This window comes from Marmota marmota, unplaced genomic scaffold (genome assembly GCF_001458135.2).
Source record: "Marmota marmota marmota unplaced genomic scaffold, marMar, whole genome shotgun sequence".
In the NCBI taxonomy this organism is placed as follows: domain Eukaryota; kingdom Metazoa; phylum Chordata; class Mammalia; order Rodentia; family Sciuridae; genus Marmota; species Marmota marmota.
The window spans coordinates 13,880,997-13,903,942 of NW_026000082.1; the positions used below are offsets into that span (position 1 = coordinate 13,880,997).

The 22,946-nt window shown below is 36.9% G+C and overlaps 1 protein-coding gene, 1 long non-coding RNA gene and 1 other non-coding gene across 5 annotated transcripts in view; 1 reads left to right on the forward strand and 2 right to left on the reverse strand.

The window, feature by feature from the left end:
* Positions 1-9,086, reverse strand: part of LOC125620385 — a 110,277-nt gene extending 101,191 nt beyond the window's left edge. The window contains exon 1 of the long non-coding RNA XR_007352011.1: positions 8,815-9,086. This is a non-coding gene — a long non-coding RNA (uncharacterized LOC125620385). The remainder of the gene's footprint in view (positions 1-8,814) is intronic.
* Positions 9,087-9,110: 24 nt separating this feature from the next.
* The window catches only part of Nrdc (nardilysin convertase), an 89,007-nt gene continuing 75,171 nt past the window's right edge, over positions 9,111-22,946 (forward strand). For 2 of the 3 annotated variants that reach the window (XM_015485007.2, XM_048815396.1), the window contains exon 1: positions 9,111-9,600. In XM_015485007.2, the coding sequence (XP_015340493.1) occupies positions 9,266-9,600 (335 nt within the window). In that variant the 5' untranslated portion in view covers positions 9,111-9,265. The remainder of the gene's footprint in view (positions 9,601-22,946) is intronic. The other variant, XM_015485008.2, reaches the window with a different exon arrangement.
* LOC125610466 lies at positions 19,681-19,783 on the reverse strand. The gene has a single exon (XR_007340483.1). It is a non-coding gene; the product is annotated as a U6 spliceosomal RNA (small nuclear RNA).

Here is a 22,946-nt window from a genome sequence, read left to right on the forward strand (position 1 = left end):
ATTGCTAGTATAGTTGCCAAATGGTGATTTTCTAATTTCATCATCCAGTCCATATTCATTGTTGGTATTGTAACAAAAACCTTTTTCCTCTCATTCATTCATTCATTCTACTCATCAGTTTAGATGCGTGGATTTCTATTTTATAAAATGAGTTATCTATTTTATCATTATTTGTTTTGATGTTCAGTTGTTCCCATTCTGGCCATAGGAGTGAGAATCTATTTAAGCTGTCCTGCTATTTTTTATTATTTATTTATTTGTGTGTGTGTACTGAAAATTGAACCCAGGGGTGCTTTACCACTAAGTTATATCACCAACACTATTTTTATTTTGAAACAAGTATTGCCAAATTGCTCAGGCTTGCAATCCTCCTGCCTCTGCTTCCTGAATAACTGGGATTACAAGGTATATACTACCACATCTGGGCTTTATGTCTTTTTGACATGTCTTCATCATTCTTTGAACATTTCCTTACTTTCTGGTTTAACAAGATGTTCCAGGCTCATCTTGAATTTTCTCTGCCCTAGCCTTGGAATCAGCGATTTCTCACAGAAACCCTGGTTGCTATTAGTGGAAAATGGCATTTTAGTGGAGAATGATAATTATAATCAAGATGGGGGTTTAGGTATGCTCACTGCTATTGGGGAGTCACTGCTCCTAGAAAATATATGCATGTATATACATATTCATATACATGGACACATATATTTATTTCTCTCTATACATTTATTATGGTTTAGAGATGAGGTGTCCTCCAAAAGCTCATGTGTGAGACAACACAAGAAAGTTTAGAGGTGAAATGATTCAGTTATGAGAATTTTAACCTAATTTCAAATGGATTAACTGGGTGGTAACTGTTGGTAAGGTAGGGTATGGCTGAAGGAGGTGCCTTTGGGGGTGTGCTTTTGGGGTATACATTTTGTTCTGGTGAGCTAAACTGTCTTTCTTTTTCTGATTGCCATGTCCTGAGCTGCTTTCCTCCATTCTTTCCTTACCCTTCTGCCTTGATGTTCTGCTTCATCTCTAGCCCGGATCTATGGAATCAGCCAACCACCAACTAAACCTCTGAAACTGTGAGCCCCAAATAAACTTTTCCTCTATAATTGTTCTTGTCAGGTATTTTGGTCAGAGTGATGAAAACCCTAACTAAAACACTATTGAAAATCATGAGTTCACTTTGATACTTATAATTTAACTTTGATACTTTAAATTATGAACTTTGTGATGTTAAACCTAGGGACAGGTTAGGCATGCACTTGACCAAGCTTACATAGTCTCAAATTATGTACAACATAATTTAACATCGCAGAGTTCATTCCAATTTTCTGCTTTTCCATCTTTTAACTTCTGCCTCCCCTAGTTGTGGGAGACCAAACTTACACGTGACTGAGTCACACTCCCTAGCTGGGTGCTGAGGCGCTTAGTCACAGAAATGTGGCAGAGCTTTCCCTACCCTTCTTGGGTTCCAGGGTCGGTGTCTCCTGCATGGATGTGTCTTGCTACAGCCCCATGGGTGAAGCTATGCTTACCTGTTCCTTTGTAATATAATCCCTTGCCCTGTTTAGGATAGAATCTTCCATGGAAGTGCCTTGTGTGTGTCCCCTTCTCTTTTTTTTTTTTTTTTAAATATTTATTTGTTTATTTATTTTTTTAGTTCTGGGCGGACACAACATCTCTGTTTGTATGTGGTGCTGAGGATCGAACCCGGGCCGCACGCATGCCAGGCGAGCGCGCTACTGCTTGAGCCACATCCCCAGCCCTGTCCCCTTCTCTTACTGTGCCCTTGGGTGTGGCCTACCCAGGTGTCAGTCAACCTGCTGACAGTGGACATCATGAAGATAGACTCAGCTCCCTGAAACCTGACCCCTTGCCTCATTTGAATAGCTTCTCCTCAATAAAAGGGGTCAGCTCCTGCTCTCCCTCTCTCTTCCTGCGAACCCTTAAGGTCAGAGAAGCTGTCGTAGCGACCCCAAAGAAAAAGGTATTTGTGTCTCCTGTGGGGTTATTTTGTGCAGACCAGTTAGCCCAGTTCAACTGGAGTGACCCCTGAGCCTTTTAGTCGCGAGAACAGAAACCCAGCACACAGTGATAAACCTGGTTCTCATTATCTTCAATATATTTACTTATATGCCAAAACACCCCTGTATGTAACCAATTTCCCATTAGGACTGCTGCCCTCACCCCTCACTCTCCTTTCTTTGGACTCAGACACTTGCACCATTAGCCCTCATGGTCACCTCCTTACATTGTTCGTGTCCTGACACATATCATTGTGTTGCTCCTACCCAGAGGTCCTGGCTTGCTTAGTCCACCTAAGTAAGTGACTTTGTTTATTTATTTATTAATTATTATTATTATTAGCTATATAGGGATGGCACCCGAGCCTTATATGTGCTAGGCAAGTGCTTTACCACTGAGCTACATCCCCATCTCAGTAAGTGACTTTTAGACCTAATAATTCAGAAAGGAAGGATGATTATTGGAATATTAGATACTTACTTTTTTTCTGTATTTTTATTGATGCATTATAATCATACAGAATGGTGGGATTCATTGCTACACATTGGTACATGCCCAGGACATAACAATATGATTTAAGCCAGATATTTTCTTAGTCATAGTGATGAACTGTCCTTTTGGGATATATTAGTTATGACATTTGTTACTTTGCAATTAAAGATTAGATTGGGAATTAACCACATTGGGTTACTGATAGGCAACACATAAGAGATGAAAGAATATAATCTTTGACTCAGAAACATATAGTTTGCAATTCTGGTAGCTTCACTTTTTTTTTTTTTTTGTACAAGATATTTAACTTCTCTGTCAACTAGTGAGTGTCAGATTCAGATTTTTGTGAAGATTAAATGAGTCAATGAAAGTAAAATGCTTGGCACAAAGTATGATAGTTACTCAGGAAACAGAAACTACCACCTGGGCTTGGTTTCAAGATGTGTGAAATTTAAACAAACAGTAAAAGCAAATATCTTATTTACTTATTTCCAAGAAAGCAAGACCCCTCACACTACCTATCCCTCAGTCACAGCACTGACTTTGTATCATATTTCAAAAGGAGAACAGAGGCTGAGGACTATCAGACAAAAACTCTTTTAAATTCCTGCTGCTACACTGGGAGTGTAGCTCAATGGTAGTGCACTTACCTAGCATGTTCAGGGGGCCCTGAGTCTAAAAACCTAAGCACAGTGGCACATGCTTGTAATCCCAGCAATGTGGGAAGCTGAGGCAAGTTTGAGGTCAACCTGGGAACCTTAGCAAATTCCTATCATAAAATCAAATAAAAAGGCTAGGGGTGGAGCTTGGTGATAGAGTACCCTGGGTTCAATCCCCACTACTTGGGGGTTGGGGGGCTAGGTGCGGTGGCACATACCTATAATCCCAGTGGCTTGGGAGGCAGGCAGTAAGATCACAAGTTCAAAGCCAGCCTCAGCAATTTAGTGAGGCCTTGTCTCAAAATAAAATATAAAAAGGGCTGGGAATGTAGCTCAGTGGTAAAGTGCCCTGGGGTTCAATCTCTAGTAACAAAGTAAATAAATAAATTCTAGTTGCTTCCTTCTTCCTAATACTAGTTAATTTTTTTGCTACATCTGTACCTATCTCTGCCTATATCTTCTTTCCTAGCCCAATGATAAAGGTGTTCATCTCAAATTTAAAGCTATACACACTCAATTGGTCTTGAAACGTCAATTGTCCTCCCTTTCTGTATCATTCATTGATTAACTCAACAAGTGTTTATTGAATATTCAATATATACTAGGCATGATTTTTGATTCTAGCCATATGGTCGGAAATAAGACAAATGAAATACCAACTCTGCATGGACTGATAATATAGACAGTATATAGTCAAAAAGCCGATACACAAATAAATAATATAATTTCAAATAATGAATACTATTTTGGATAATAGAAGACACTTCTTGAGAATGACATTTGAACTGTTGTATGACTCATGAGGAGCCAGCAATGCAAAATTTAAAGGAAGAATATTCCAGGCCAAGAGGCAGAGATAACAGCCCTAAAAAAGGAAATATCCTGGTGTGTTAGAGTAAGAAAGTCATTGTGACTGGGCATAATGGTGCTCCCCTGTAATCCCAGCCAGCTTTAGCAACTTAATGAGCCCTGTCTTAAAATAAAAAGTGAAAAGGACTTGGGACTAGCTCAGTGGTAAAGTACTCCCGGTTTCAATCCCCAGTAACCAAAACAAACACAAACAAACAAACAAATAAATAAAATACTCAGCTAGCCAGTCAGTGTGTTCCAGGTATGCTAGCACAGGCCTATAATCCCAGCTATTGGGGAGACTGAGGCAGGAGGATTACAAATTTCAGACCAGTCTGAGCAATTTAGAGAGACTATGTCTCAAAATAAAAATTTAAAAAAGTATTGGGGATGTAGTCAGTGGCAGTGTGCCCCTGGGGTTCAATCCCCAGTACCAGGAGGAAAAAAATAAAAGAGGGGCCATTGATGAATTTTAAAAAGAATAATAACATAATCTGAATTATATATTATAAACATAATTTTTGTGTCTTCACATTTTCCTTTCTAGACAAAGTCTTAAAATGCATATCTTTAAACCAGAAGAGGGGCACTGGTTATAGAATAATCTTCAATTTGGCATAATTTTTAGAGCAATTCCTAATTTATCTTAAGGTCTAAGCACTAAATTCCTCCTATAACCATGTTTATAATAAAGGAGAAAACTGTTTTTATAATCTCATAAATTACTTTGTATATTACATAAACAAAGCTCCATAAAAATAGGCCTATTTCTTGACCTGGATACAAAACTGCCAAAGGTGGATAACAATCAGTGGGTGGGACCCATAATAGCTAGAGCTCCAAAGGTATAATTTCTTAGAGCGTGGGCCACAGACATTATTTTGAAAATAATAATTCTGTTGTTACCTACCTCCTCTTTGCCTTTTCACCTACATTTAGTAATTTCCTCACCCACCCCAGGTTTATGATGATCTCAAGTTTCCCAGAGAGTGTTCTAAAATTGAAACACTAGTCACAAAATGGCCTTAGTTTTCATTTCTTTCAAAAGTGTAACAGGCATTTAAGAGGAGTCATAAAAGATTACAATGAATCACAGATACGGGAATTTTAGGTACTAGAAAAAGGAAGATAATTCTGGGCTTGAAGCTAAATGGGCTTATGCCACACCAGATGTATTGAATTCTACATCTACTCAACGTAGAACCAATACTCCATCATACTTTTGACTTTTCCTAACTCTCAAAATATAAAGGTGAATAATGGGGTTAAGAATAACTTACCTTTGAGTTTTTAGGAGTAAAGCTCAGATTTGTTTCTCTGGTAGGTAGACAGCTATCACATTGACTAAAATTAAAATAATTTTCAGAGGTAGGCATCAAACATAGAAATGAGATGTTTTTATTTTTTCATGATTTCTGAACTTCATCAGAATAATAGAGAGCAAAGGGTCACTACCTAATGAGAAGGAAATCTATGAGGTAAGCAGGAAAGGAGTATAGGATGCTAATGAGGGAGTGGAAATGGAAAAAAAAAGCATTTATATACTGTAAGAAAGACTAGATAAATAGGGTTAAAATTATAATCCTGTGATCTTTAACTTTATTATTTATTTATTTTAGCTCAATTTCTTATAAATGGAAGTAGCTTGACTTAATGTTTCCTCCAGGAAATACTTTTTATAATAACTATGAGTATTCAAATGAGGTATGGGATTGGGGTTGTGTCTCAGAGGTAGAGCACTTGCCTTGCACACGTGAGGCACTGGGTTCGATCCTCAGCACCACATAAGAATAAATAAACAAAATAAAGTTATTGTCTCCTTTTACAACTAAAAAAACATTTTAAAAAAGAGCAGATGAGGTGTGGCAACTTTTAAAATTATTTTCAATGGGAAAATAATGCTTTTGGTTTGAAAGTCCTGGTTATGCCATAGGTCATTTGTGAGCTTCATCTCCATTGCTAGGTATTTATTTTTGTATCTAAAGGACCCAAACTAAAGTACTTCTGTGATGTCTTATCAATTTTCATATTTGATACATTTAATCTGAAATTCTGACATTTGCTATGGGCTCGAAATTATACTCAGCCCAGCATCAGAGAATTATTTTTTCCTTGGACATCACATTCTGCTTTTTCTCTTACCAATTTGGCAGTCTCTTTTGTGAGTTCTTCCTCTTCACAGCTTGGTCCTAGGGCCCTTTTCTCTTTTTACTTCACAATTTCAATGGGGGTTGAGGTGGTCTTATTCAGTAGGCTTTGGTTACAACTTAGAAACTGATAAACCACAACATTTTGATCTCCAATTTAGGTCTCTTTTTTGAACTCAACCTGACTCAAAGTCCAAAACTGAGCCAATGCTCTTCTCCTTCTAAAATGTTTGCCTTTCAGAAACTCTGAAAATTACTGGGATTATCATCTATCCAGCCAGAAAATCAGCTAGAAAGTTATGCCTACACTACTCTCTTCTTTATTCCCCCACATCAAATCAACTACTAATAAACCTGTCAATTCTACCTCCTAAATACACCACTTATCTATCTCCACCATCATTCCCCAAACTCAAGTTATTTTTTATTGCCTATATTATTTAGTAGCCTCTCAACTTCTTCCTCTTCCTTTTCTTTTTAAAGTTTGAGTCAGGTCTCTCTATGTTTCCCTGGCTGGCCCATAATTCCTGGGTTCAAGCAATCTTCCTACCTCTGCCTCTTGAGTAGTTGGAACTTTATGCACAGATCACATACCTGGCTCTGCTCCCTCTTTTCTCATTTACAGACTTTCCCTGGCCCTTCACCATCCAATTTATTTTTCACACATCAGCCACAGTGATCTACTTGGAAAACACTTGTGATCATGACTTCTCTTCATTTGTTCAGTCATTATTTACTGAATAAATACTACAGAGTTTCAGAAACCATTCAAAGAGCTGGGAATCCAATGATACAAAAAAATACACAAAATAGTGACTTACTCTTAGGTTTTGTATGATTTTTTTTTGCCACTCATCTCTTTCCCTTTTGCTCCCAGATTATTGTAATTTAGCCATACTGACCCGATTATCAAAAGCTTTTTGACAAACCCATTCCTACACATTCCTGCACCATTCCTATATATTTTTCAAATGTCAGCTTAAATTTCCTTCTTTAGAGAACTCTTTGGCCAGGCTATGGGCTATGTGTCTTTATCTCCTTCTGGAACTATTCACAATCAAAAGAACTAGAAAATTTCTTGTTCATCACTCTATTCCCAGCTGGATTTGTTGGTGGAATGAATACATAGAATGAATACATGGAATGCCACACTATACGGTGTTGCCATATTTTGAATCTGGTGACTTGTAAAATTCAGAGGTTTTTTTTTTTTTTGAACTTATTGTAGTGATTGAATCCATGGGGGCTTAACCACGGAGCCTCATCCCCAGCCTTTTTTGTTATGTTTTGATACAGGGTCTCACTAATTTGATGAGGCTGGCTTTGAACTTGTGATCCTCTGGCCTCAGCCTCCTAAACCGCTAGGATTACAGGCTTGTGCCACCACGCCCCACTAAGAGATCTTTTTAAAGCAAAATTCTAAGAGCTGGAAATGTAGCTCAGCGGTAGGGCGCTTGGCTGAGCATGTGTTAAGCTGTAGATTCAATCTCTAGTACTGCAAAGTAAAAAATAAAGGAAAACTAATAGGTCACACTTAAAGATGTAAATTCTGTTTTTTAGTAAGGAAAATCTAATTGCTAGCTGTACTTGGATGATTTCTAACTTCTGGCATTATTGCTTTGGAGAGAAAAATAATTCTTAATACAATATAGACAATGTCGCTGCGGGTATTTACTCAATAGCAAACATTTACTGATTTACTATGTTTTGGGAAGCCATGCTAGAGATTGGAGATACAAAGAAAAAAAACCTGCTCCGAAGGAGGGCAGTCTAGTGGAGCTGCTTATTTAAAAAAGCTGATAGGTTCTTGAAAACTGGGATCGTTGAACAATACTTTTCAATATCATCTTTTGCCCCAGTTCAGGTTTCATCCTTTCCTGCCTGAACCTTCCACACCTGTCCTCCCCAATTCCTTATCCTCCTATCCTGTATTCTTCATAGCATTTATTACTTTTTGAATACCACATTTTTTTTTTCAGGGCTTTATCCCATGCCTGGAGCTCAGAAGAGGCCTAGAAAAACTTAAGATATAATAGCCCACAGTACATATCCCTGCTTCAAGTCTTTCTCCATTCATTCATGTTCATTTTTATATGTGCTAGTATCATCGGAACCTGTCAGTATCTTATTGTCAGCTACGTTTTTTTTAATTGTGTCTATACTTAAGTCACATTTTAGCTTGCCCATCAAAGGCTACTGCAAGCAGAAAAAACTTAAAAGCAGCTCGCCGACACGTCGTAGTTGTTCAATAAAAGTTGGGTGAACTTAAAGGTAAGATAACTGTGGACCCTAGTCTGTGGCGGAGCCAAAAAATGTCCAGACCGATCTTTCAATCACTTTCATAAGGTTTGAGGGCGAAAAGCAAGAGCACTTGACAGGAAAGCGGCGGAAACGCTCAATTGCTATTTCCGGCGCTTGACTCCCCCTCGGGGGGCAGCGTCCACCTCCTGGGCGTAGGAAAAGACTTCCGGCCTTCTGCTTTTTGTTATATGATGAGTCACGGCCAGACGTTCGGCCTCGAGTTTGAGAGGCAGAGTTCACAAAATATAACGCGAATGGGAGAAGACTTTGTAATTCAATCTATCCGCTTTCGCTTCACAGTTTTCTCACTAGGGGAATATTTTTCTGAGACGCGGAGCAGTACTTACTGCCTTAAAGCCGCTGCCGAATACGTCATAAACGCGGCGCAGGCGCCCTTTTCCCGTCGTCCTCCGCGTCACTCGGCCTCCTCTCTGTCGCCCCGCCCACGTTAGGCTTCGAAATGCTCTCTGGGTGCTCCGAGAATCCAGCCGGGTCCCTTTGGTTCCTTTCCTTCCCTGTTACCATTGGTTGTTCCCATGAGCGTGACTGCCTTCTTGTCTCGTGATTGGCTAACGTCAGTAGCGTCACCGCGTCCAGGGGGGCGGGGGATGAGAGAAGTCAGCGTGAGAGAGACCGAGTTGGGGGAGGGGTTCAGGCCTGTCCTCCCCTGCGGCTGCGGCAGCACCAGCGCCGGCCGCGGCCGCCGCCTCTGGAACGCGGAGGAGGAGGAGCGGCTGGAGTAGGAGGAGGGGGTGGGCCCTGGGGAGCGGGATGCCCATCGCTACGGCTTGGTGGTGAATGCTGAAGAGAGTCGCGGTTGCTGCAGTCTGTGCCACCGGGAGGAAGTTGTGTGAGGCCGGGCGGGAGCTCGCGGCGCTGTGGAGAATCGGAGCGCTGGGTCGGTGTGAAGACTCTACCAGACCTTTTCCTACTGTGACCATGCCCGGAAGGAACAAGGCGAAGTCCACCTGCAGCTGCCCTGAACTGCAACCCAATGGACAGGATTTGGGCGAGAGCGGCCGGGTTGCCCGTCTAGGAGCGGATGAATCCGAAGAGGAGGGACGGAGGGGGTCTCTCAGTAATGCCGGAGACCCTGAGATCATCAAGTCTCCCAGCGACCCCAAGCAATACCGGTGAGGGAGGAGGTTTGATGGGGAGAGCAGGGTGCGGGCCTGTGTTGGCGCCGCCGTCACTTCTTTCTCTCTCTGTCTCTGTGTGAGAGTGTGTGTGTGTATGTGTGTGTCTGTCTCTCTGTGTCTCTCTCTCCCTCCCTCCCTCCCTCTCTCTTTCTCGGGGTAACAGGGCATACTTCTCCCCGCAAGGGCTTCCTTGAGTGGAGGGGGCAAGGGCAATTAGGGCCTGCGGGGTGGTATCAGCTGGGTAAGTGAGAAATCTTAGGTTCCATAGCGAATCAGCGTGTCAGAATGGAAAGAGCTGTTTGAGTAATTTTGACGTTCACTAAAGCCAGAATGGAGGAAGGCGGGTTGGGCGGTAAGGGGGTTTTGGTACTCTGTTGGGAGGAAAGATGGATAGAGTTGGAGAATCTTAATTTTGGAGGAGAGGATAGTTAAGGGGAGATACCGCTAACCAGAAACATTTGAGAGGTGAGTGAGAGGTAAAAGTAGGGGGCAAAAGTTATAAGAGGATGGGGTTGGCTTCAGTAAAGAACTTTGCATCATAGTTGGCCTAAGATGAAATGACTGACTTTTTTCCCATGGGTCGTTCTTCAGAACTAGAATCGTTGGGAGACCTCTTCCAAAAATACATTGGAGAGTTACTTGTTCCTCAGTTGATTGAGAGGTAGTCTTCTAATCCTGAAATTCTCTACTTTTGGTTTATGCAGAGCCCTCTAAACATCTTTAATAAATGGTGACTTAATCTCTGTCTATTTCCTTTAGAGCTAGTTTATTTCATAGAATATCATGACTGTGATGTATTTTAAAGAGTTCATATTGTCCAACACCTTCGTTTTACAGGTTGAGGACATTGAGACCCAGAGAGTTTGCTTCTTGCTCAGAATGACACAGCTAAATGATATCAGACTGGTATGAAAATCCAGGCCTTCTGACACCAAATCCATTGTGCACCATTTGCTGGTTTTTTAAAAAATAAAGTTTTTACTCATGTTGAGTTGAAAGCTGAAAGATTCTAGGTCCAAATATATTACAGTGTTAGAGCAGGAGCAGGAAAGAAGCCTAGAGTTAACATTTCACCACCCCCATTTCACAGGTGACTGAAACTGAGGTGTAGAAAGATATGACTTAGCCCCAAGATTAAGACCAGTCCATTTTCTCTTTTCACTCCAGGTCTGGAGATTAATCACATACAACTCTCTGTATTATTTTTTCCCAGGCTGCCATCCTTTAAGATGTACAAGATTTTGTCTTTTTCTCATGAAATATGTGCTTGTATTAGTAATATGTAAATGAGCAATTTGAAAACTTGATAAAAGTTGCTTAGTTTTTGTCTTTCAGGTTAAAATTTCAATAATGGCTTCAGGGTTTTCTTCCCTATCTATATAAGGTTACATAATAATAGCTAATGTTCATGGAATAGACACAGTGTATCAAACTCTGTTGTAACTGCTTTAGGTATATTATTTAATAACCTTATGTTCCACAAATTGATTTGATAAATAATATTAAATCCTACTATGTGCCAGGTACCAGGCCAACTTTAATCTTTTTTGATACTTGGTCAGATACAATGCAGTACACAACATTTTATTCTGGGTGATATACAAAGATGATTAAGACATTCCCTTCTTTCAGGGAGCTTACAATGTAGTAGAGAAATACAGACACATAAAATTAGGTCACTTAAAAGTTTTATAGAAGCCACAATGGAAACATGTGCCAGGTAGACCAGGGAATGAAGTAAGGAGTGATAAATTCCAAGTGGAGGGAGAAGCAAGACTTAAAAGGGGAGATAAGACTTAACAGGTGAACTTTCAATAAATTATTTCCTTTCTGTTTCTATGTGACCTTTAAATCATTGTCTGTCTTAGTGTTTCAGTTTTCATATTTTAAAATGAAGTTTGAGTACAACAACTTTTCAATAACTTTGCCTTTCAAAAGAGCCCGTCTATCCACTTTACCTGTTTTACACACTAGAGTGTCAATTAGACTTTTAAAGAAAAGATTCTGTTACTTTGAAGGTATAAGGTCTCAGGATAAGTGATCTCTAAAGATTTATACAACTTACAGGTAAATTCTGCAAATTCTGCAATATTTTGTAACCAAAAATACATGAGGCATCTGCAGACTAGAGAGCTAAATTATCCTTCTAAGAGTTGCTCAGATATTATCTATGTGAAGTCTTTTCAGGCAGAATTAATTCCCCTTTCCATTGCATTTTTGTAGAACTTTGTACATTATCCATTATAGTATACAGCTATCATAATTATATGCCTTTTGAATGTGTAAATAAGCACCAGAGGAAGACCTGTTTAAAGGAACATTATGGTAAAATAATGCCTTGAAAGATTTACCAGTCTGTATTTATTAAGTAATAGCCTGCAGAATTTTACTCTTCTATTTATGTAATTTGTGTTCACCTTTTTTGAAATGTTGACTGTATCTCCAGGACACTTGTTATGTTTTTTAGGGAGCTGAATAATGTCGGGTAAGTGTTAATTCTCTTTTCTTCTGGAAGGATTAAGGAACTCCAGGTTGTGAACTATTACTCCAGTTTTTTTTTGGTTTAGAGTGGAAATTCAGGATTAGTAGTAGACATTCTAAATACTAAATTATTTTAATCATAAAGTGCACTTAATGTTAGGAAGTTTGGATTGACTAAAATAAGTATAAAACACTTTCCATGTTTAATCTGTCTGTAAAATGACCTGTATTTCTGTGGTGGAAGGGAGAAAAACAAATGAACAGGTATGTAAGCTCCTGGAGGGCAAGCCTTTCTATTTTAAAATTTGGTCAGACTGTTGCAAGTTAGGAGATGGTTATTTTAATAAATTCTCAACATACTAAATGGAATCATGAATACATGCTGAATAAGGTACTGCCTATTTCTGAGAATTTATTGTTTACTATTATATGTTGATGAACAGAAAGAGGAGCACAGTTCAAGTGAGCAGAATAACTGCATTGAGAACATTAATATCTGCTGATTTCAGTAATGTGGTGGTTCACTTCTGAGCAGAAACTGTAGGTAAATCTAAGGTATTGACAGCTATATATCAGGAAATAAAAGAACATTTTCTTTTGTGTTGGATGGGAAGAATATAGGTTTATCTATTAATCTTTTCAATAAAACCCTTGGAATAATTATGTTTCATTTTCATTTGTGTACATATACACATTAATGATGTTATCATTGAATCTTAGAGTTACAAAGAAATCATTATATATTTGACATTTATATAAATTCTAGGAGCTTGGCAACATTCACCTCCTTTGTCTGAAACCCGAATCCAAGTCTTTTGCATCCCTTTAGTTTTAGAGAAGCAAGCTAGGGATACTTATGAAATTCAAGCTCATTTAACAATATGAATACTTTAAAGGTTGAAATACATTCAGTCTTCTGAATACTAATATGACTTTAATAAATATCTTTTGACTCATTCCTTAGACTAATTTCTTTAATGAGGGCTGTTGTGTTGTTAAGAGTAGAAAGAATTATATTGTTTCTGTGTTTAAAAAAAAAAAAAACTTTTTTTTTTTTTTTTTTTTTTAATAAGGTTACCATTAAAAAGCTCTCTCTCCTTTTGAAGATGATGATGGTGAGTCTTCTTTCTGCCTTCAAGGAACAGTGGTGTCTGCAGTGATAGAATCAGGGAGCAGATAATGAAACTGAAATGTGTTGTTAATTCTGATAGTTGTTAGGGAGATACACACACACATATGTTTATAAAGTCATTTTTGTATCTGGTTTCCTGTCTAGTAGTTTTGTGACTTTGAGCAAGCTAACTCATCTCTTCAATGCTTGGACACAGGAGAGGAACCCATAAACAGTTGAAATTGAAAGGAATCATTCAGGAAGCAAAAAGAAATTAAATGGCAATGGCCTTGAAGCCAGTAGAGGGAGAATACTTGAATCAAGGAGTGATAATAGTTATATAATACTAAGAGGTTAAGAATTAAAAACAGTTCTTTTTAGGGGCTGTGGGTCAATGATAGGATGCTTACTTAGCATATATGAGGCACTGGGTTTGATTCTCAGCACAGCATATAAATAAATAAAGGCCCATTGACAAATAAAAAATATTAAAAAAAAAAAAACCAGAACCCAATAAATTATTCCTGGTGAAAGCAGCTTCAAAAGAATGGTATAAAGGCAGAAGCTAGGTTGTAGTGAGATAAGGAATGGATGGAAAACATGAACTTTTAGAGTGTGAAGTAGACATTTTTCAGGTTTGATTTTAAAGTGAAAAGGGATAGTTTTTTCATGGTGGAATAAATATAGTGTGTTTATTGTCTGAGGAACAAAAGCACTGATAGGAGAAGTTGAAGATAAAGAAGATAGTAGATGGAACATTGACTTTCCATAGTAGTGAGGTGACAGGATCAAGAATATATATGGAGGGATTGGTTTTAGAAGGAAGAGAAAATCTTGAAGGGTTGGTGGAATTTGCCTGTAATCCCAGCTACTTGGGGAGGTTGGGGCAGGAAGATTACAAGTTCCAAGTCAGGTTTGGTAATTTAGTGAGACCCTGTCTGGGTTTAATCTTAAGTACTGAAGTCGGGGGTCGGGGAAGGAAAGTAGTGGGAGGTATGGAAGTTGTGGAAGTTTGAAAAAGCTTATGTAGAGAAGTATAATGTGGGGTATACTTGGTAAATACCTTGAAAGACTATGGGTTCCTGAGCATGAAAATGACATAAGTAATAAAGTGGGTGTGGTGGTGTGCACCTGTAATTTCAGTGTTCTTAAAATTAATCTGAAGATAGAAGCTTGGATTCATTGAATCCTCCAAGTATGGCTTAAGAGACAATTATTGCGTGTTGAAGGGTGTGCACTGACAAATAGTACTATGGTACTAGTCTTTCTTTAATTGAAATGTTCCCCCTTTTTTCTTTCCCCTTATTAACTCAATTTAACAAATGCTTACTAGGTTAAAAATGCTTGAGTATGGAGATGATGTCCGTTTTATTCATTACAGTGACCAGCACATTGTAGGTTCTCAAATATAGTTTGTAAAATATATAAATGCACAAATATTACATGTCAGGCATATTCTTGGAACTCTTAAGGATATTTTGCTAGAAATTTTTAGACTTAATTTGTATTCTGGCGAGGTTTTAAAAATAATGACCTGGGCTGGGTTATAGCTCAGTAGTAGAGCACTTGCCTCGAACATGTGAGGCACTGGGTTCAATCTCAGCCCCACATAAAAGAAAGTAAATAAAATAAAGGTATTGTGTCTATCTACAATTAAATATGTGTGTGTGTTTGTGTGTATAAAATGACTAATAAAGGAAATTATTTTAAAAAGAAGAAAAAGAATGACCTGATTTTTCAGAGTAAACAAGTACAAATAGGCAAGTTATAAAAGAAGAAAAAGAAATTATACCAATGGTAATAACACACACAGTGATACTCTAGTGTATTAATTCATATGTAGGCTTGTACTTGGCACAAAGCGAGCCCTTAAATGTTAGCAGCTTTTTTTTTTAATTGTCAGTGAACCTTTATTTATTTATATGTGGTGCTGAGAATTGAATCCAGTGCCTCACGCATTCTAGGCAAGCCCTCTACCATTGAGCCACAACCCCAGCCTGTTAGTTACTGTTGTTATGTTTACACTTATTAAATGTTTTTATAAGGCTATTTAAAAAATTTTTTTAGTTGTAGATGGACTTAATACCTTTATTTTGTTTATTTTTATGTGGTGCTGAGGATTGAACCCAGTGCTTCACTTATGCTAGGCAAGAGCTCCATCACTGAGCCACAACCCCAGCCCCATATAAGACTATTCTTGGCTGCGTTTTTTTGTAACAATTTTATTTTCTGTTGGTTGTATAAAATTAAGTTATGAGCTGGGGATGTAGCTCAGTGTTGGAGTGCTTCCCTAGCATGTACAAGGTTCTGAATTGAATCAACTCAGTGCCATACACAATCAAAAGTAAGTTATGAGCTGGGTGTAGTGGTGTGCACCTGTAATTCCAGCAACTTGGGATGCTGAGGCAGGAGGACTGCAAGTTTGAGGCCAGCCTCAATAATTTAGTGAGACCCTAAGCAATTTAATAAAAAGGGCCCCTGGATTCAATCCGTAGTACAAAGAAAAAAGTTTTGATAGTTTTACAATGAAAAGAATGTATAACTATATTTAAAGATAGGTACTTATTATTTAAAAAAGAAGAAAAAGAATGACCTGGTACTTTATGTATTGACACAGAAAAGCATGTAATAATGTTTTGTTGAATGACAATGGCAGAACAAAATATATTGTGCAATTTAGCTTTTAAAAGGAAGAAAGTCCATAAAAAACAACACCCTCATAAGCGTTTCATGTAGACTTAACTACTACATAATTTTAATATTTTATTTCCTATGCGTTTTTAATTGATATATACTTGGGCCAGGGGTGGGGGCAGGGAGGGATGTAGTTTGGTTATAGAGCAAGTGTTTTGTTTGCATGGATGAGGCACTGGGTTTGATCCCCAACACTGCAAAAATAAACAAAAATATATAATTTACATAGTTTGAAATGTTATTTAACAATGTTATGGACATTTTCTTATTAGATGTTTTCTAGTATGTTTTATTTCTGACATAACTTAATTATTACTGTTTTACTGGATATTAAGATTGTTAAATTTTCATTATCGGGCTGGGGTTGTGGCTCAACGGTAGAGCGCTCGCCTAGCATGTGTGATGCACTGGGTTCGATCCTCAGCACCACATAAAAACAAACAAAATAAAGGTATTGTGTACAACTAAATAAATATTAAAAAAAATTTATTATCTCAAATGACTGTTTATTCCCAAATGTATTCTGTGGGTGTGGACCCAGTGTTTTTTTTTTTGGTACCAGAGATTGGGCCTAGAGGCACTTAACTTTGAGCTACATTCCCAGCCTACCCGCCCCCCCTTTTTTAAAAAAATACTTTTTTTTTAATATATTTAATGCTGAGTATCCAACCCAGTGCCTCATGTGTGCTAAGCAAGAGCTATACCACTGAGCTACAACCCCAGGCCCCAGCCCTAGCCCTTTTGATTTTTTTTTATTTTGAGACAGGGTCTCACTAATTTGCTTAAAATTGCTAAGTTGCTTAGCAATTGCTAAGTTGCTTAATTGCTAAGTTGCTGAGGCTGGCTTTGAATTTGAGATCCTCCTGTCTCATTCTCCTGTTTACAGGTGTGCACAACCACGCCTAGCTTGGGCCCAGTCTGTGTTTGATAGATATATATGGAAACCCCTAGTGATGTAATATGCTTCTAGGATATTCTCTAGTTGTAAGATCTGGCAGACAAAAACATAATGTATTATGGGACCTCCACACTGATAGAGGATTTATCATTCATGTAGTTTGTTAGAATGAAACCAAACATTAAGGCTGTCCAAATCAAAGGAAATTTAGTAGATTATAGTATATTTTTAGTTTTCCATGGTTAGGCCAGAATTGCACTGTTTTTTTAAAAAATATATTTATTTATTTTTATGTAGTGCTGAGGATTGAACCCAGTGCCTCACACATATAAAGCAAGTGCTCTACCACTAAACTACAACCTTAGCCCCAGAATTGCACTGTTTTTTTAGAAGGGTTGGAAGCTGACTATAGTTTGGCAAGTTCACTCATTCTCCAGGTAGGCTTTTTGACAGATTCTATATTTTTATTACCACCGCCAACAATAATCTACCAGAAAAAGCTCATATTTGTTGAGTCCATTCTGTGTACCAGGTACTGTTCTAAGGAGCTTACATAGATTATCTCATTTGTTCTTCATACTAATCATATTAGGGGGTACTGAATTACATGATAGCTTAAATGCTATTCTATGAAAATACATTACTGAGTAGTAATTAGAATGAATTGGATTTTTTCATTTGGTTCTTTATAAGCAAGGTAAACAGATAAGGTAGAAGGTACTATTTTTGGCTCTTAACTTTCTGGCTTCATCTTCATCTTCTGTTATACTGTTTTGGTTGGCACATTTTCTTGTTTTTGGTTATGTTTGACTTGTGTACTCCTCTGTGAATCACTTCTGACAGACACTTTTCATTCAGTCTTGGCCTTCTAGCATTTATTGAGTAACAATTTTGTATGTCCCTGTAACCATATTTTTCAAGCTATTTTATATTTTTGTGATTTTTACTTTTCTTTTACCTTTATTCTGAAAATTTTGAAGGGGGGAGGGACTTTTGTCTTTTTGAGCCTTTGTGTACCTTCTCTTCTGTTGTTAATAAATGAACTGTTTATATGCCTAATTTGTGCACTGGATTCCATCTCATCTTGCCTTCAATGTTCCATTAATTATTCCAGCAGTTGTTACTTTTCCATTCTATATCATCAGTTTTTACATTTTACTGGATCATTCCCAGGAGCATACAGATATGCTGAAATGGTTTCTATCCTGAGGAGAAAAGTATTTCTTTATTCTACATAGTCCTTGAATTATTTTCTTCCAGCTACTTATTTCCTGTTTCCAGTAAAGCCTATCTTAAAGAGTTGTCTGTACGTATTTGGAATTTGCAATTTATCTACTTTTATTATTTCTTTTTAAAATTTTTAGTTGTATGTGGACACAATACCTTTATTTATTTTCATGTGGTACTGAGTATCAAACCCAGTGCCTCACACTCACAACCCCAGCCCCTACTCTCATTTCTTGATCTCACTCAGAGTTGTCTTCTGTGACTGTTGTTGTGCCAAAATAACTGTTTTCAAGATCACCAATAATCTTTTGTTTCTCTAGTTCTCATACTATCAGAATCATGTGACAGAGTGAACTATTCAAGAATGCACAAGAAAATAAACAGTATGTCAAATGGCAATGGAGGAAAAAAAAAGACAAAAAAGGTGGCAAACTGAGTGATTGCTAGTTTTATACAGGGTGATATTTAAAGAATTAAAACTGGATAACATAGAGCAGGGGTGGACAGGGAAGAGAAGAGGTCTCAGAAATGAGATACTCCAAAATTTAGATGGATGTCTAATAATTTTATTGGCTTCCAGATCAACACTGTTCTTCCTGCCTTATTAACAGGCCCCTGCTTACTACTTGACCTCCATCGAAACTACATTGACCTCCATTGAACTGTCTAAAACTTGTATTCATTTCCATCTTTATCTCCTTTGGCCTCGTTGTTATTTAAGGATAAGCTATTTGATGTCTCTCAGGTCATTTTATTCTTGTTTCAGATTAAATTTTTTTTTTTTCTCAGATTCAGTCGAAGCTCTCTGTAGCTCTGTATATTGCACCCTCAAATTTCCTTCCTTTCTTTTCCAGTGTTAATCATTATCTGAAGTTTGCTAAATACCATTTTTATCTACATTTTAATACTGGGTATAAACATGCATTTATCTGTAAGCAGTATATAATTATTTTTGCATGTTTTAAGGCATTATAGAAATAGTATCACATTGGATGTCCCATAACAAGCTTTTTTTTTTTTTTTAAACATTTTTAAATTTTTATGTGGTGCTGAGGATCGAACCCAGTGCCTCAGGCATGCCACGCGAGCGCTACCACTTGAGCCACATCCCCAGCCCCAACAAGCTTTTTTTGTTTAACATTGCTTTTGAGATTTATTCATTCTTAGTAATACTGTTTGTGTTAGCTGCTGTTTAATATTTTGTTGGATAAATAGATCATAATTTAGTTACCTGTTTTTCTAATTTTAGTCATTTAGGTTATTCCCAATTTCCACTATATTTTATCTTTTTGATTTTGCTTTTTTTTCTTTGATTAGTCTGTATTAAGTTGTTTCTATGCTTTGGTGGATTATCTGTGACTCTGCATACTTTGGGTTTATGTAGAGCATATACCTATAAGTGTAATGATATCAATAAGTAAAATTTCTCATCTTGAAATATATATACTCATACATTATTTATCAATAAGTAAAATTACTCATCTTTGAAGGGTATACTCATTTGTATACTTATTGAATAGATGTTGCCAAAATGCTCTTCTAATTGGTTGCATTTTAAAAAATATTTATACCATTAGAGCATGAAAATTCCTGCTTCTTTCCATTCTGATTCTTGACATTAGATTTTTTTATAAAGGTTTCTCCTTTTATGACTCACCTGTTTTTAAATTGGGTGTTTTCATGAATTTGTGTCATCCTTGACCCAGGGGCCTTGCTAATCTCTATTATCATTTCAATTTTAGTATATGTGCTGCCAAAGTGAGCACAAGATTTTTTTTTTAATGTTTTGTAACCAGGCATGGTGGTGCGTTCCTATAATCCCAGCTACTTGGGAGGCTGACACAAGAGGATAGGAAAGTTTGAAACCAAGCTGGCCACCTTGAAACCCTGTCTCAAAATTTTTAGAGGGCTGGGGATGCAGGTCAGTTGTAGAATACACCTGGGTTTAGTGTTTAGTACCACAGGGGGTAAAAAATAATTCTTTATAAATTTTCATACCATTCCTTTGTTGGTTATAGGAATTGCAAGTATATATTCTTTTAAGTCTGTAACATCTTTTCCATTTGCTTATACCCTCTTAAAATTTAATTGGAGTTAGGATATTTACTTTATTATTTTCTTCTAAAAGTGTTAGAGTTTTGCTTTTTTATATGTAGGTGGGGACCTAATTTTATTAATGTTTTAAAAACATATGGACAATCAGTTATCTAAGCATAACTTTAAACAATCTTATTACCCTAGGATTACCATGATTTCTGTTAAAAAAAAAAAAATCCAGATAGGTTTTCTCATGTGTGAGAGAATCAAGGATATTATGTAGATACTTGTAACAAAACAAATTTCTACTAATTTTTAATGAAAACTTTATGAAGTTCAAAATAAAGTGCCATTTTGTGAAAATTATGGAATTATTTTTACTGTGATAACCTTTTGCTTTATTGGGGTTTAAAGTTGTTGTTCCCTGTCATCAAAATAGATTGCAAATATTAGTCCATTAATACTGATTTGTAATGAGATTTTTTAATATATTTCTTTGAAAGATCTTTCCCTACAGATAGGCACTGCTGACCTCAGTCCTTGAAAATATGACTATAATTGTTATGTCTGTAAGGATCAATGACACTACGGGTTCCGTTATCACGTAGTAGAATCAAATATTTTTCTATAAAGTACTACTGATCAATAAGACGATGAATAACTATAGGCATTAAAACACCTCATGTTTTCAGAGGCTCTCTAAATTTGTTGAATTAAACCTTTTTTATACTGCACATATTTTTAGCAGCATCAGTGGTAATACTTATTAGCAGATTACACTTTAAGCTGTGCTTCCCCCCCCCATTCCCTTTGAATATAGTTCTCCATATAATACACTATGTAGTTGCTCACATTCTGAGGCTAATTCTCCTTAAATAAATAACAGCATTGGTAACATCTGTTGACATATCAAATGACAAAAATCTTAAAATCATTTGGCTTGCTTTTTTTTTAAATTTATAGTTGTAGATGGACAGAATGCCTTTATTTTATTTGTTTACTTTTATGTAGTGCTAGGATCAAACCCAGTGCTAGGTAAGCGCTCTGCCACTGAACTACAGCCTTAGCCTGCCTTGCTTTTTTAATTCACTATTTATCTTGCCACAATGTCTTCAGCTATGAGTACTAGTTCTCACAGAAAGGTTAATAGTTTCATGCAGTTATTTCCTGGATGAATTTATTTGCTTGCTGCAAAAATGATCTAACTCCCCATTGGTAAATAGCTTCCATTTCTTGGTCTACAAATGAACTCTCAGAAACTGCCATTCACTTTCATGTTTCTGAAGAAATTCTATAGTGATATAACACTTTGTTTTAAATTTTCTAATTATTTACTGTGACTTGGGAGTATTATGATTAGTACTTAGTCTTAGACCTCATCATAACATGACACAATGTTTTGCCATATAGTTTGATGACAAAATCCACACTTCCCTCTGCCTTGAAAGGGACATTTGAATTCTACTTTTCTTTCTTTCTTTGGACATGATAATTATGTACTCATTTAAAAGAAAGTTGTAGTACATTGATACATGTGACACTCAAAATGCTGACCTCAAAATTTATATAAGTGCATTGCTACTATTTGTAGGGTATCAACAGCAGTACAAAGCGTGAGACTGCCACATAAGTTCTCTGTCACAACTACTAAACTCTTCCACTGTAGCATAAAAGCAGCCACACAGCATTCATATAAATAAGTGTGGCTATGTATGTTTCAACAAAACTTTATGAACATTGAAATTTGAGTTTCATGGATCTCAAATTATTCTAAAAACTAAAAGTATTTTCAAAAATGAAAAATGTGGCAGTGGTCTGTAATCCTAGCAACTGAGTGTGAGGCAGGAAAATCACAAGTTGTCTCAGCAACTTAACAAGGGCCTGTCTCAAAATTAGAAAGCGCTGGCGTTTATTCAGTGGTAGAAAACCCCATGTTCAAACGCCATTATCCAACCACAACAAAAAAAGAAATGTAAAAATAATTGTTAGTATGCTGACCATAAATCATAATTTGACATCCTTTCCCTCCAGTGTGCAACTCTGTCATACATATGTTAGGTTTTCTATATATGAATGGATCATTTTTCAGGGCCTTTTAAAAAAAATTTTGGCAGTACTGAGGATTGGACCCGCTGGCACTCTATCACTGAACTGTGTTCACAGCCCTTTTTTAAATTTTGAGAATCTTGCTAAATTGCCAAGGCTGGCCTCAAACTTGAAATCCTGCCTCAACCTCCCAGGTTGCTGTGATTATAGGTCTGCACCACTTCTTCTGGCTGAGGGATCTTTATTATGTTCCATTTTATTGATTTTTAAAAATTTTTTAAAATACACAACAGCAGAATGCATTACAATTCTTATTACACATATGGAGCACAGTTTTTCATATCTTTGAATATAAAGTATGTTCACGTCAATACATGTCTTTATACATGTACTTTGGGGTTTTTTTGCATTACAATTCTTATTACACATATATACCAAATTTTTCATATCTCTGTTTATATATAAAGTATGTTGACACCCAATTCGAGTCTTGGATAATGATGTCCATCACATTCCACTATCCTTGCTAATCCCCTGCCCCCTCTCTTTCCCTCCCACCCCTCTTCCCTATCTAGAATTTATCTAATCCTCCCATGCTCCCCTCCCTACCCCACTATTATTTCTTAAAAATTAATTTTGCAGAAAGGGCTTGTCAAATGTGAATGGACTAAAAAAAAGTACTGTCTTACTATTTTACTTCATACAAATCTTAAGTTCTAGTTGACTATGTTGCTAAAATCAATAATTAATTTTTATTAACTGGGTATTTTATGATAAAATTTAGATATAACTTCCATCTCCTTTTTAAAATACATCCCAATTTTTTGATAAACTAATAATTAATAT